This window comes from Siphateles boraxobius, unplaced genomic scaffold (assembly GCF_051911475.1).
Source record: "Siphateles boraxobius isolate OS27281-9 unplaced genomic scaffold, OSU_SipBor_1 30, whole genome shotgun sequence".
In the NCBI taxonomy this organism is placed as follows: Eukaryota; Metazoa; Chordata; class Actinopteri; order Cypriniformes; family Leuciscidae; genus Siphateles; species Siphateles boraxobius.
The window spans coordinates 9,319,623-9,334,930 of NW_027508920.1; the positions used below are offsets into that span (position 1 = coordinate 9,319,623).

Sequence of the window (15,308 nt, forward strand, 5' to 3'; positions counted from 1 at the left end):
TGATGTAAACCACCACGAATCGATTGAGGAATTCTCAAAAAAAATCATTCATGTAGCCCTAAAACATAGGATGCAAATAAGAAGCTTGAAGTGGCAGGGGACGTGGAAGGTCGGATAAACTGTTGTTGCAGGGCTTCTTTGATGTACTCCTCCAGGGCCTTCTGCTCTGGGATGAACAAAGGATGGCCCCAGGTAGCAGGTCGATAGCCCAGTCCCATGGCCGGTGAGGTGGTAACTTGGTAGCTAACTTCTTACTGAAAACATCCTGGAACGCTCAGTACTCAGAAGGAACATCTACTTTGTGAATTGTGTCAGGGCTCTCAACAGTGGTGGAGTTGATGGTGAGGTTCTGACGATCCAGGTTTTGTGAAGAGGGATGAACATTCTTAGGAATTTTCTGAACAGAAAAGAGACAGGTTTGAAAGCATTCTTCACTCCATTGGAGTATCTCACCAGAGTTCCAGTCAGTGAGTGGTTGGTGTTGAATCATCCACGGGTGTCCCAGGATGAGATCTGTGGTGGATTCTTCCAGCACCATGAAAGTGATGTCCTCGGTATGTAGACACCCAATGTGGAGCGCTAGAGTGGGAGAGAAATGTCGAATGCGACCCCGACCCAGTGGTTTTCCTTGGATTGTGTGGATGCGAAAATCTTGAGAACATTGTTTCTTCGGAGTGTTCAGTTTCTGAAGGAGCTGGGTTGAGATGAAATTCCCTGTGGAACCGGGGTCGATGAGGGCTTGCGCTGAGACACATACACCAGTTAAGACATGCATAGTGGTACGGGACAAAGTTTCAATCTTAAGAGAAATTTGGGTAGTACTCACCACCGGGCGTTGGGTTCGCACAGGACAGAGGTTGATGACATGATCCTTTCCGCCACAGTATAAGCACAGATGGTGTTGAATCCAGTGTTGACGCTCCGCATGAGTAAGATGGTAAGGGTCTAGTTGCATGGGTTCAGGTGCTGGAAGAACGACAGACGGTTGCGTGGGCAGAGGACATGCAGCAGATGGAGAATGAACGCAGGCAGTTAGGCGTTGAGAGACACAGATGTTTTTTTGTATGAAACTCTCCAATCCCATCGAGTCATCATACTCTACCATTAGTTGGCGAATGTTAGCATTGAGACCGTGGCAGAAGGCTTTGAGTAGAGCAGTCTCATTCCAACCACTGGATGCCGCCAGGGTACGAAACTGAAGAGCGTAAGAGCAGACGGATTGTTTACCTTGATGGAAATTAAACAGTTGATCGTGGATGGAGAGTTCAGATGCAGTTTGACCAAACACCTCTTTGAAATGATTGATGAAGTTAGTGAGTGATTTGGTAACTTGGGCGTTAGAATTCCACAGAGATTGTGCCCACTGGAGTGCGTGGCCAGATAGTAGAGAGATCACGAAGGCCACTCTGGTTGAATCGCTGGGGAACTGATGAGCTTGCATCTCGAAGTAGAGTGAACATTCCAGGATGAATCCGCTGCAGTCCTCCACCTCACCGGTGAATGTCGCTGGTCGAGCCATGGGACTGGCAGAGGCAGCGGAGGTGACAACGGGTGATGGAAGAAGTGATTGGCGTGCGGTGTGAAGGACATCGGCGGGAATGGCAGGTGGATCGTCAGGAGAAGGTGGTAGTAAAGATAAACGGACGGCGTGGACTAACTCAGCGAACGGATCAAGTGATGGATCCGTTGCGGGCTCCGTAGGGTTCTGCATTTGGTCTGGTCTTCTGTCATGGATAGTGAAGAGTCAGAAAGGTGAGTTACAATATAGCAGTGATTTATTATGAACTGAAGCACTGAGGCCAGCAGATGTAATTGGTAAGTTAGAATGCAATAAAGATGTGTCGGATGGAACTTAGCTGATGAATAATTATAACTGTCCTTTACAGATGGTGGTCGGAACGGGCTGGATGGAAGTCTATAGAGAAAGTTTCTGGTGATGGCAGATGAAGAACAGGAACGGAGTCGGAGAACGGGCATCGAGGGTAAGTAGTTCAGTTAGGTAGTTCAGGTAAGTAGTTCAGGTAAGTAGTTCAGGTAGAGTCTGTGTGTCTAGGTATAGACGAGACCAGACGAGGATGTGGTGGGGAAGTGAATGTTTTATAGGAAGCAGGTGATGAGGCGCAGGTGTTGTGAATCAGTAATCAGGGGAGAGTGAACGAGTGGGCGGAGTGTGCAGGTCTGGTAGAGCCGTGACACATATGGTGCATTCAAGTCCTCCTGGGAAGTTTGTAGTCCGGAAAACTCAAAGAATGTGCAATATGTGTGTCATTTATGTTTTGTTATTATTATTATTATTATTATTATGCTACCACAGAAAATTATTGGAAATGTAGTTCGGTCAAACAAGCTCATAAACTTGCTAAATGAGTAGTGTTTTCAGACAAAATGTATCTCTCTTTTTCATTAACACAAAACATAATGCGTGCAAACTACATTGTACTGTCGCCATTCAGAAGTAAATTTACCATGATTGAAAAAAAATTGCTTCCGCCATTGCTTCAAACTAGTAATTATGTCTTTGTTATGGCGTTCAAGTGCGTTCAATTTGTAAATACAATCTTTCTGACATGACATGAATGCACCAATAGTCAATGTTTTTGCTATCTACTGATACTTGCAGGAAATGGACACAATAATATTTTATGGGCGGAAGGAACATGATTGAGTAGATAGGGTCATTCCTTCTGAGAGTGAGGAAAGTGAGCTTGAGGAGAGTCCACTACTTCTGCTACTGTCTCCAGGAACTCGTTCCCGGAGAAGGACCAGAAAGCTTAGGAAGAGCCTTGCCCCGGCCCTTAAAAGCAGCCACCTGTGTTCTCGCTCCCCTGAACTTCTCCGCCAGCATCTCAACGGCAATTCTGAAAAATCCAGAAGCAGAGTAAGGGTGCTTCCATGAACCTGTCATCTCGGTGTGCAGGTCCTGAAAGGGAAGGCTCACTGGAGAATTATGAACCGGCATATATCTCTTATCTGATCGGGTATGGGCGATCTCGCAATCATAAGCTGTGATGTCTGATACTGACTAATGACTCGCTGAAACTAAAGACAAAAATATGCATGCCAGGCCAGTATTTGGCCATTTCACTTTGTAAAGAATCACTTTGTAAAGAAACACGTGCTTATAGACTGAACGTGTAATACGCATGACGTTGATGTCACCGTTTTCACAAATGTGCATTTTTGTAGTTTATCCATCAACAGGACATTTAATGAAAACAACACCGCATTCCACAGTTCAGAGAAATTCCCCGTCAAACCATTAGTAAGTCATAAAACGCATTCATGGTGCCGAGATGGCTACAGGAGACGTACATTATGCTATACATGCAAGAACCAGGAGAAAGGGGCGTAGGACCCGCCCAATACAAATGATTGGCTGACACACTCGGAAGGACGGGTCGGTACGACACGCTTATAACCCAATGACAAGCAGCTCTGTGTTGCTTTTTTGCCTCGCTTTTGCAGTGACTTTTGCTCTTGCTTTGATTCGTGCGGACTTTGATTCCACCTTTGTAGATTTACATGCTCTTCAAACCACCAAGAGCTCACTCAAAACTCATCGACTCTTCCATATGAGCCTTCATTGAACCGTCAAAGAAAACCCTCTCAGAGTCTTGGTTCCAGCAGCTCATCCAGACTCAGACGAAACTTCATTGCATAGCAACCTGCAATCCAGGAAACCAGCACACAAAGTGCCACCCGGCAAAGCCAACCAACCATTCATCATCGAGTGCTGACCCTCGGAATGCATCATCGACCGACTGCCGGCCAATCAGCGCCGAAGAGATTAACTCCAGCAACTTCGTCACGGAAGGGAACGCAAACACACACAGGAGCATCCAAACGCAAGTACACAATCTCCTAATTCTTGCTGAACTGGTGGATATCTTATTAAGCAAACAAACTAAAGTTGAATTGCTAGTATATTGATTCTCTCAGGTTGCGGTCAAGAAATAGTCTCTACCGCTAGACATTTGGGACTCCAATCATACCCCGTTAATAACATCACCTTTTTTCTGTCACTGTTTGAATAAATGTGTGGCAAAGGGGGTGTGGTTCAACGAGGTCTGTGACAGGAGAGAGGATCGGGAGACAGGTGCGGTGTGAGTGGGTTAAGTGTGAATGACAAACACCTGTGTCTTATTTCAGTAATTGGTGTGGGGAGACCGATAAAAGCCACGAGGAGACGGGTTGCAAAAAAGAGAGACCAGTGGAGACTTGTGGGTGATCAGAGAAAGAGCTGTGAACAACGGAAAGAGTTAAAAGAGTGAAAAGAGAACGCCGAGAGCAGAGAGTGCGAGGAACGACTTGAGTGACAGCTGATTCTAGTGGACTGAGTTTGATTACATAGCGCTGTGTGCGCGACTTTGTTTTTGGTCTGTTTATTTCCTGTTCAATAAAAACCCACAGTCTCCACAAGCCGACCCTGTCCTCTTCCTTCCCTGTATCTTGAACATTGTTACAGAATGTTTGTATGTTTTTGTTAGATTAGTTTGTGTGTATTAGAGTAGTTAAATAAAGTCTTGGTTGATTTCACATACAAGTGTCTTGTGCTGTGTGCTTACAAGTTACTGCTTTAAACTGTAGATTTTGTTACCTTGCTCATAATCAGTGATCATAATTTTATGATATTATTACAGTAGGCCACGGGATAATATTCTGTCCAGAATAGATAAAATACCCTAGTCTCAACATATCGATGGACGAATAGTTGATAAACTGTTAAATATTACTTTTGAATTATTTGCATATTAATTCAATTCTTATTCACTGTAATTAAATCATGCTTTGATTTATATTGATCCTAGTTCCCTTGCAACAGAGACGATAATTATATAATTTTCAAAAACGTTCACTTTGAAACCGTTTTCAAAAGTTTACTTTTTCAAACCCCCAAAAAGATGATGTTCTTGTTGTGTAAATAAACGGCCAAAACACATTTAAGTTTTTAGTTGAAAATGGTGTTGTGTAAAGGGCCCCTTAATTTGAATCTTGAAAAAAAGACCTAGAGACCCCTGCATTCATTGTATTGCACCCTGCCCTGATATTTTTAAAATGAGAACATGTCCTTTATGGAACGGCTCTTAGAAGGCAGCTGCTTATATAAACAGTAGACAGCTAGGTTTGTCACTATGGTTTTAAACAGAGCTTTGAATATTAATGAAAATATCTTCCATGTACATTTCCATCTTGGGAATGAAACCCTGATTTAATGTGTGTTTGATTCTGACCCTCATCACTGCAGCCAGGCCCCATGCAGGGCTCAAAGTCTTGTGTATGTGGACAGGGTACACTGAGATCCAGCTGTGCCTTCAGCATTCTCTGCCTCATCCTCTTCCCCTTCTCACACGTTGAGGAGCTGCACGCAGACCATGGAGACCAGTTGGAGTAGATACATGTCTCTGGAGTGTCATCTGACAAAATAGAAAAAAAATAAAGTAGTGAGAGGATGAAGGGTTTAATAATAAGTACATTTTAGTTTGTTAGCTAAAAGAGTGCCCATGAGACAGAAAAGAATCACTAATGGGATCTTCAAAAAATATTTTCTTTTGCTTTTACTAAACTTTAGTGAGATTAAATGGAGAAAAAAAAATGTTGCTTGAATTTATTCATGTTTCTACAGATAAAAAGACCACAACAATCTCACATGTGTGTCTCCTCTGGAGTTTAAGAGTTGAAAAGTGCTAACTGGGATCTGCCAAGATGCTAAAGTCTACAATAAAAAAATAGAGACTTAAATATTAACTCTTTAATTGTCAAGTGTGGTTGCAGGAAGGCAGACAGAAATGTCTAACATGAAGGTTTAATGGTAATAATATAAAGGATAGCAGGACAGGCAGCAACACACACTATACACAACGTAGATCGGACAAAGATTGACTGAACAGACAGAACTTAAATGCAAACACAGATGACAATGAATGCAAATACTAATGACATAGTATTTTGTTGCATCAGTTGGAAAAAGTGGTGGGTATCCAGGGTGTCACCTTGCAGTGATTGGCCTATTATCTTAAAGACAGAACCTTCTCAGTAGACATGGGTTCAGACATCTTCTTCGTCATCAGTTCCCCTATTATGTGGTGTGCCACAAGGGTACATTTTAGGCCCGCTCCTCTTTTCACTTTAGATGCTGCCATTGGGTGCGATTTTTGAGAAACATAGGATATCCTACCACTGCTATGCTGACGATACACAGTTTTATCTACTGGCAAAAACTGACAGTTCTTATCCCTTGGACGTACTGTGTGACTGTTTTGAGGAGATCAAATGTTGGATTGCAAATAATTTTCTGCAATTAAATGAAAGCAAGATCGAAATTTTGATTTTAGGCCCATCTAGGACCTCATCTCCTTTTAATTTAGGTTCTATCCCCATCAGTGTTCAACCTCATGTAAGGAGTCTTGGTGTTACATTGGATTCGGCACTAAATTTTGAAAAACAAATCAGTTCAGTGGTAAAGGGCAGTTTCTTTAATTTGAGATCGATTGCGAAAGTAAAAAAGTTTTTGTCTCCAAAAGATTTAGACTGTAATCCACGCTTTCATTACATCACGTCTGGAATACGGTAATTCCCTGTACTGTGGCCTGCCTCAAACTACAATCTCTCACCTGCAAATTGTCCAAAATGCTGCACCGAGACTTCTTACCGGTACAAACAAAAGAGATCACATTTCTCCTATTTTAGCGATTTTACATTGCCTTACTGTTAAGTTCAGAAACGATTTTAAAATTGCTGTTTTTGTGTACAAGGCTCTATCTGGTGTTGTACCAAAATCCATACGTGACCTTCTGATTCCGTACACTCCCCAAAGAACTCTTAGGTCTTGTAATCACTTGCTTTTAACTGTTGCACGTTTGCGGTGGGACTAGCTTGAGACCCTGAATGGATCAGTTCTTATTCTTTGTGACTGAACACAAATTGCAAGCAGTGTAAGGATTTGAGAACAACGGGGACCTGTTTCTTGATTGCGCAATGCGTCATAAATGAAGTTAATCAATGACCTGCTGGCAGACATTGGGGCACCATATCACATGATTCAAGGTTTTGTGAATTAAACATATATATGTTCATATTTGTTCAGTAGTGAAAGGAAAACAGGATTCGGTCAGTCGCTACAGGCTAAGGGCAGAAGGTTTCAGGGCGATGACAGGCTGAGGCGGGACCGATGAGGGATGATGACAGGGAGAAGATGAAGGTATTCCGGACCATGGTGGAGCAGGGCTCAGGCGACTGAGGCGAAGACGGGGACACAGAAGGGCATGGTGGAGACAGGGGACCAAGGAGTTGCAGAAGAGAGTGAGGAGTCCAAAAGAGCAGGGGGGACGAAGGGACGAGGTGAAGCCAGACAAGTGCAGTCCAGAGGTGATGAAAGGTTGACGAGCAACCAAGGTGGATCCGGGGGGACGAGGGAGCCTGGTGGAACGGGTGAACTGATGGGCCATGGCGGAGATGGACGTAGGATTCAAGATTGAGCCAGTGGCCTGATGTGGAATCCTGGTCGCGGTGGCTGGAGTAGGATCCCAGGCATCCACTGCCCATGATGGCTCTGAGGACTGGATGCCCCTCAGCGAGCCCACCGTTCCACTGACATCTAGAGGGCGAGTGATGGGTGTGTTCATTCCTCATAAGAGATGGGGATGAAGGCTGGACAGGAGGAAGCGGGAGAGGGTGGCTGGGTGGTTTATCAGGACTCAAGTAGAATGCTGGGAATCCCCGACGTGGTGGTGATCAGCTTTGCCGAGGGCTTGTGTGGTGTGGCAGTGACCATCTCCGCTGAGGGCTCAGGCGATCTGGTGGCGGCCATTCTGGGATCGCGCTCCGGGAAATGAGCGTGTACTGGGCTGGGCTCTGTGCGATGAGCGGGCTTCTGGCGGGGCTCAGTGCGACGAGCGGACTCCGGGCCGGGCTCTGTGCGGCGAGCGGGCCCTGGTGAAGTCCCGGAGCGGACTACGAAGAGTGTAGTGGAGCAGGCTCAGAGGGGTAGATGGGACTGATGAAGGCACAGGAACAGGTTCAGTCAATATGGTGATGAAGATGGCTTGTGTTTGTGTTGCGCAGCGATGTCATCATCATCCTCACCCAGGGTGAAGGCTGAGCCACTCAACCACAGCACATGATCCATATATTTTGCGAACGTAAAATGAGAATACATTTCCAACACAAAGGTTTAATGGTAATAATATAAAAGATAACAGGACAGGCAAAAACACACACTATACACAACATAGATCAGACGAAGATTGACTGAACAGACGGAGCTTAAATGCAAACACAGATGACAATGATTAACTGAACACAGGTGATACAGATGAACTGATAATGACAATGAAAATGACATGTGACATGTAGAAGATTTTATTATTTAGAAAATAAGTAATTTAGCTATATATTAGTACACTATTATTTCCTCTGTGTGACTTTGGATTGACTTTTGGAAACCTGTAGAAAGGCATGGAATGTTGCCATTCTATTCTAAGAAGTCACATGGTACAAGACCCCAAAAATAATCTATAGGGTGTGTTACCATCTTTGGAAAAGGATGTATGAATATATGTGTGAAGCTGGGTGTGAAGCTTCAATGATCGGGAGTGATCTCCTGCGGTAAATGCTCGGCTTTGTTGTAAAAAAAATATTTCTGGCATCAAATATCTCTGAGAAGTGATTTCACAAAAGAAAAGAAACCACAACACAGGCAGACAAGTCCACTGAAAACGTCCTTGGGTTACGACTGTAACCCTTGTTCCCCGAGAAAGGGAATGAGGACTGCGTCGATTGACACTTTGGGGGAACGCCCCTCAGCGTAGCGCCTCTGGAGTATGAATGAAACTAAGCCAATCTCTGATTGATGTTGCGTCATGACGTAATGTGTGACGGCATACAAGCGGAAGCTATAAAGGACGCCGGCACACATGAGATGTCAGCTTCTGTGATATAGCAAGCACTCCCAGGCAGGGGAAGGCGTGGCGAAGGGATGCAGTCCTCGTTCCCTTTCTCAGGGAACAAGGGTTACAGTCGTAACCCGAGGACGTTCCCTTTCGAGGGAACTCGGACTGCGTCGATTGACACTTTGGGGGAACGAGTACCCACTATGCCACAACGCGCCCTGCCTGTCCTAATGTGAAGCTGCTCACAGGCACATATAGGACGAGAGCAGGAGAGTGCCAGGTGTTGACGGAATGTCCAGGCTATAGAACCTAATAAAGGTATGAGGGGTGGCCCATCCAGCTGCATCGCAGACTTCCTGGATCGGGGCCCCCGCGAGAAGGGCTCTAGAGGACGCCATGCCTCTGGTTGAATGAGCCCTCACGGCCAAAGGTGAAGGCAAACTGCGCACCTGGTAGGCCAAAGAAATAGCATGGACAGTCCAGTTGCTGAGGGTCTGTTTGGAGGCGGGAAGACCCTTCTTGGGTGACCTGAAACACACCAGCAACTGGTCCGACTTCCGCCATGTAGAGGACCTCTGAATATAGACTTTTAGAGCTTTGACAGGACAGAGCAGATGAAGTCTCTCCTCATGCGCCGTCACATGAGGTGGAGGATGAAAGGCCTGCAGAACCGTAGGCCGTGCCAAATTGGATGGCACCTTAGGCAAACAGCCCGGCCTGGGATGTAGGATGGCTTTAATGTCGCCTGGAGCAAACTCCAGGCACCCGTTAGATATAGAGGGCGCCTGGAGATCTCCTACCCTCCTCAGAGAAGTAATGGCCAACAGAAAAAACACCTTCAGGGAAAGGTTCTTGGCCTCAGCCGACTCCAATGGTTCGAAGGGGGCCTCGGCCAGCCCTTCGAGAACCACTGCCAGGTCCCATGTGGGAACCCTGGAACGAGCCGCAGGTCTCATCCTCCAGGCCCCACGGAGGAAACGTACGACCAACTGCTGTCTCCCAAGAGGTCCATCACCCAGTGGAGCCTGGAAAGCCGCAATGGCAGCCACGTACACCTTGAGTGTGGACGGGGTAAGACCAGCTGAAAAACGATCTTGGAGGAACTCCAGAACTGAAGCCACTGGGCAGTTAACTGGATCCACCTCACGCTCTCTACACCAGTTGGTAAAGACATTCCACTTTAAGCCGTACAATTTCCTCGTGGAGGGAGCTCTGGAGCTGAGTATGGTCTCCACTACTCCAGCTGATAGGCCGGCCTCTAGGTACTGTGCCCCCTCAGGGGCCAGACCCACAGTTTTCATAACTCGGGCCGAGGGTGAAACGTTGAGCCCTCTGCCTGTGACAGCAGGTCCCTCCTGAGGGGAATCTCCCACGGAGGGCCGTCTAGGAGCGATACAATGTCTGAGAACCTTACTCGGGCCGGCAGTAGACTGATCCCGTCGCGACGGACCCTCTCTAGAACTCCCGGGAGCAGAGCGATCGGGGGAAATGCATACAGACGCAGCCTCAGCCACGTCTGCACCACGGCATCCAACCCCAGCGGGGCTGGATGAGTGAGGGAAAACCACAGTGGACAGTGGGTCGTCTCTCGAGACGCGAATAGGTCCACTTCCACTGGGCCGAACCTCTGCGATATTGACTCCACCACCTCGGTGTGGAGTCTCCATTCCCCTGGCCTCAGCCCCTGTCTCGACAGGATGTCTGCTCCCTGATTTTGACTCCCAGGGATGTATGTTGCTCTTAGAGACAACAGCTTCCCCTGGGACCACAAGAGGATCTGATGCGCCAGTCTGCATAGAGGGCGAGACCTCAGACCCCCCTGATGGTTTATATAGGCCACAACCGACATATTGTCTGACCTCACAAGGACATGATGACCTTTGAGGTCAGGCAGGAAGCTCCTCAGAGCTCGGAGCACCGCCAACATCTCCAGGCAGTTTATGTGCCAGGAGGAATGATGGTCCTGCCATAGGCCTGTCGTAAAGCGGCCGTCCATGACCGCGCCCCAGCCCGTGAGGGAGGCGTCTGTCGAAACGGTTTTCCGGCGACATGACGCTCCCAACACTGGACCTTGGGACAGAAAACAAGCTTTTTTCCACATAGATACCAATCGGGATTCGTTCTCGACCCCCTGAAGCGGATCTCCGGCAGGGTTTGACCGAAAACGATTCTCGATGGGCAGACGGGATTGCTGCCTGGCCGCAAGCCTGTGGGGCAGACACAGCAGCGTGCGTTCGCTGGAAACCGTTGTGTCCCGAACCGCAGTTAACGGCGGGATACAGACATCTACTTCCTGAGGGCTCCCCTGAGGCTCTTTCGGTTTCGTTCTCGACACCCTGAAGCGGAGGACCGGCAGGAAATAATCGAAAACCGTTTCCGATGGGCGAACATGAGCACTGCCTGGCCGCAAGCCATTGGGGCGGACACTGCAGCGCGCATTCGCTGAAAACCGATGTGTCCCGAAGCGCACTTGACGCTGGATACAAGCATCGATTTTCTGAGGGCTCCGCGGAAGAGCAATTCTCGCTCGTCCCTCCACGGGGGGGATAGCACTGTTATTTTTGTCTCGTTTTCGATACCCTGAAGCGGAGGACCGGCAGGGAAGAATCGTAAAACGATTTTTGATGTGCAGAAGGAACACTGCATGGCCGCAAGCCTGCGTTCGCTGCTTATCATTTTGATTCCTCAGAAATAAATTTAGCCTTAAACACTGTATAAGTGAAACACGGTCTGAATGGTAGGCTGAATTAAAATATCTATATATAAACTTCCGATATTCAAAAGTCCGAAATATTTCATAATTTTAATCTCTTAAACCCATTAACCCATTTAAACTCTTAAATACCTTTAAATGAAAAGACCCTTATCACTTCTATACTTTGAGTAATAATCTTTTTTTTTTTTTTTACATCACTTCAACACGTTTGCATAATTTTGTAAAACTGTTTAGAGCTATGGATTTTCTTGTTTCATGTTTCTTCTTCAGCCACCCTCAATTCTAGCACAGGTAATTTAGCCATTAGCGGTTGGATGTAGCTCTAAATCACTTTGTAAGATAGTTTAATTTTAAAGCCACAAGAATACTTGTTTTCTTTCCTCCAATTCAACATAAAATGTAACACCTAAGAGCTGGGAACAGACATTATTCTCTAATCGATCGGTCTTACATAAAATTATTTCCTTTAATAACGTCTCTTACTGTTACGTCCACATATATACTTGACATCTAGAGGTTATGGGACGTAACACACACAAAAGAAAAAGAGAATAGACAAATGCTCTACGTCTCACAAAACGTAGAGCAAAGTTATTTAACACACTAGGTTATGAGCGGGTGCTAACCCATGTATTTATGTTTATTAGGTAGTGTAGTTAGTGGCGTCCTATGCTGAAGATATTTTCTTTCCTGTCTTCATTACTTAAGTTTAGCGTTTGTGCTGGGGTTTAGTTAACGTGTTTGTTTTATTATTTATTTTCTTTAGAACTGCTCTTGTTCCTCATTTTGTAATCGTTAATCTTTTATGTTGTATATAATTTGTAAATAGATGTTCATTGTCTTGGAAGCATATTTGGTTCACTGTTTATTATATTATTGGGTGTTTTGTTACATCAAATGTTTCTTCTTACCAAAAGCATGTAAAAATTCAGTTTTAATTTCACACATATTTCCTCAATTGAGTAAAGTATCAGCATTCTATTGGATCTATTCTCTTTTTCTTTTGTGTGTGTTACGTCCCATAACCTCTAGATGTCAAGTATATATGTGGACGTAACAGTAAGAGACGTTATTAAAGGAAATAATTTTATGTAAGACCGATCGATTAGAGAATAATGTCTGTTCCCAGCTCTTAGGTGTTACATTTTATGTTGAATTGGAGGAAAGAAAACAAGTATTCTTGTGGCTTTAAAATTAAACTATCTTCCAAAGTGATATAGAGCTACATCCAACCGCTAATGGCTAAATTACCTGTGCTAGAATTGAGGGTGGCTGAAGAAGAAACATGAAACAAGAAAATCCATAGCTCTAAACAGTTTTACAAAATTATGCAAACGTGTTGAAGTGATGTAAAAAAAAAAAAAAAGATTATTACTCAAAGTATAGAAGTGATAAGGGTCTTTTCATTTAAAGGCACATATAACTTTTTTTTTGTCAAGAAGCTCTACTGGATAGGCATACTGTATGTCAACAGCTGTATCCTGTTACTATTGTTATTTCTCCAAAGGAATTTTAGAAGAAATTTCTGAGACAAAGTTGAGATTTAATTAAAAGATTGAATAAAATAACTATGACAGTTTCGGTAACAGTCGTTTCATGTCAAGAAGATGTTGTTTTCTGTGCGTGCTCTCTCTCTCTCTCTCTCTCTCTCTCTCTCTCTCTCTCTCTCTCTCTCTCTCTCTCTCTCTCTCTCTCTCTCTCTCTCTCTCTCTCTCTCTCTCTCTCTCTCTCTCTCTCTCTCTCTCTCTCTCTCTCTCTCTCTCTCTCTCCGCATATGCGAGTGTGGCTGAGCGAGTTGAGCGTGGCTGTGAGAGCGTGTGTGCAGGTGTGTTTTACAAACTTTTCTATCTCTTTTCTTTACTAAAAACAGTAAGTATAGTTTAGTTTTTAAGTAAAGGTGTTTGTTTGTTGTGCGGCGCGCCGTTTTCCGGATTTCGGATTTTTGAGTCTCTCATGTTGAGGATAGAAGAGGTTTGTTTAGCGGCAGGAGAAGTGGTAGGTTATGATGCTGTGTTGTCGGCTTCTAGAATGAATTATGCCATAGTATTGTTTATGAGCTCAGTGGAAAAACCCAAAGTGGAGCGTGGTTTAGTGATTAACGATGCTTTTACGGTCGTGCTTCCGCTTTCAACGCCGTCTAAAAGAGTGACTTTGTCAAATGTGCCACCTTTTGTAAAGAATGAGTTCTTAGTAAACATGCTATCTCGTTATGGAAAATTGGTTTCACCAATTAAAAAGATTCCAATTGGAAATGTTAATCCACACTTGAAGCATGTTGTTTCCTTTAGGAGATATGCATATATGGTACTAAAGGATAATGCTGAAATGGAAGTGTCATTTAATTTTCGAATGGATGATTTTGATTACTTGATTTATGCAACTACTGATAAAATTAAATGTTTTGGATGTGGTAGAGTAGGACATTTGGTGCGTACATGGCCAGATAAACGTGAAAAAGATGAAGAGGTTAGACCACAGACATCTGCAGAAGCTTTGGAGGGTTCCAGGGCCAGTTTGAATGCTACAGAGTCTAGACCTTCCGGGGTTTGAGAAACCAATTGAAGAAATGGCTGTACTGGTGGAAGGTGAAATGCAGTGTGATATAAAATCATCTGAAGTGCTTCCTGATGTATCGCTCACAGAAACAGTGGGTTTACAGTCTTTTAAAGTGTCTTTGAAAAGAAAGATGAAGAGTGATGGTAGCTTAAAGATGGTGAAAAAAGTAGGTACAATTGAGTTGTCAAATGGAGAGGAAGACGATAGTGATGAAGATTCATCTGATTCCAGTAGTGTTTTTTCTCAGTCGGATTATCGTATTCGGGGTTATGATGTTCAAAACATTAAGCATTTTCTGAGAATTACAAAAAATAAGCGGAATGTAAATGTTGAAAATCATTTCCCAAATGCTCAGTTATTTGTGGAACGGTCGAGGGCTTTAATGAGTGAGGGGTGTTTTACTGATAAAGAGGTGTACCGACTGAAGAAAATTGTGAGAAAAATTGGTATGGAAGTAGGCAGCAATGATGGTGTTTAAAATGTTGGATTCCATGGTCCCTGCTGTAATGCTTGTATGGGGCTTTTTTTTTCGTTGTTTATATTATCAAGCATGAGTAACATCAATATTGCATCCCTGAATGTGAATGGTGCAAGGGATTGCAAAAAAAGAGCGGAGATTTATGAGTTGGTTAAGAAAAAACATTTTGATGTAGTGTTACTTCAAGAGACCCATAGCGACGGACAAAATTAAGTAAATTGGGCCATGGGCTTTCCGTTTTGAGTCATAATAATTCACTTAGTGCTTTTTCACCCCTGTTTCTCACGAAGTGGATGAGATTATAAAAGGAAGAATTTTAAAAAATTAGAGCGGTTGTTGAGAATCAAGTGTTTGTTTTTATGTGTGTATATGCTCCTACTGCTACTACAGATAGAATAGTTTTTTTAGACTCCTTATGTTTGGCTTTACAAAAGTGTTCTAATGATGATATTTTAATTCTTGGTGGTGATTTTAATTGTACTGAAAAAAACATGGATAGATATCACCTAGAACCTCACATGTTGTCACGTAAAAGGTTGATACAACTTATTAACACAAATGAACTTAGTGATATATGGAGGATTTTTCATCAGGATTGTAGACAATATACATGGACACATGTTCCAGATAAGATTGTGTCTTTGGCAAGGTTGGACAGATTATATTGTTA

General features: G+C 44.2%; 1 protein-coding gene across 1 annotated transcript in view; it reads right to left on the reverse strand.

The window, feature by feature from the left end:
- spon1a (spondin 1a) overlaps positions 1 to 15,308 on the reverse strand; it is a 509,033-nt gene that overhangs the window by 38,451 nt on the left and 455,274 nt on the right. The window contains exon 11 of the mRNA XM_077248223.1: positions 5,232 to 5,414. Within this exon, the coding sequence (XP_077104338.1) occupies positions 5,232 to 5,414 (183 nt within the window). The remainder of the gene's footprint in view (positions 1 to 5,231; positions 5,415 to 15,308) is intronic.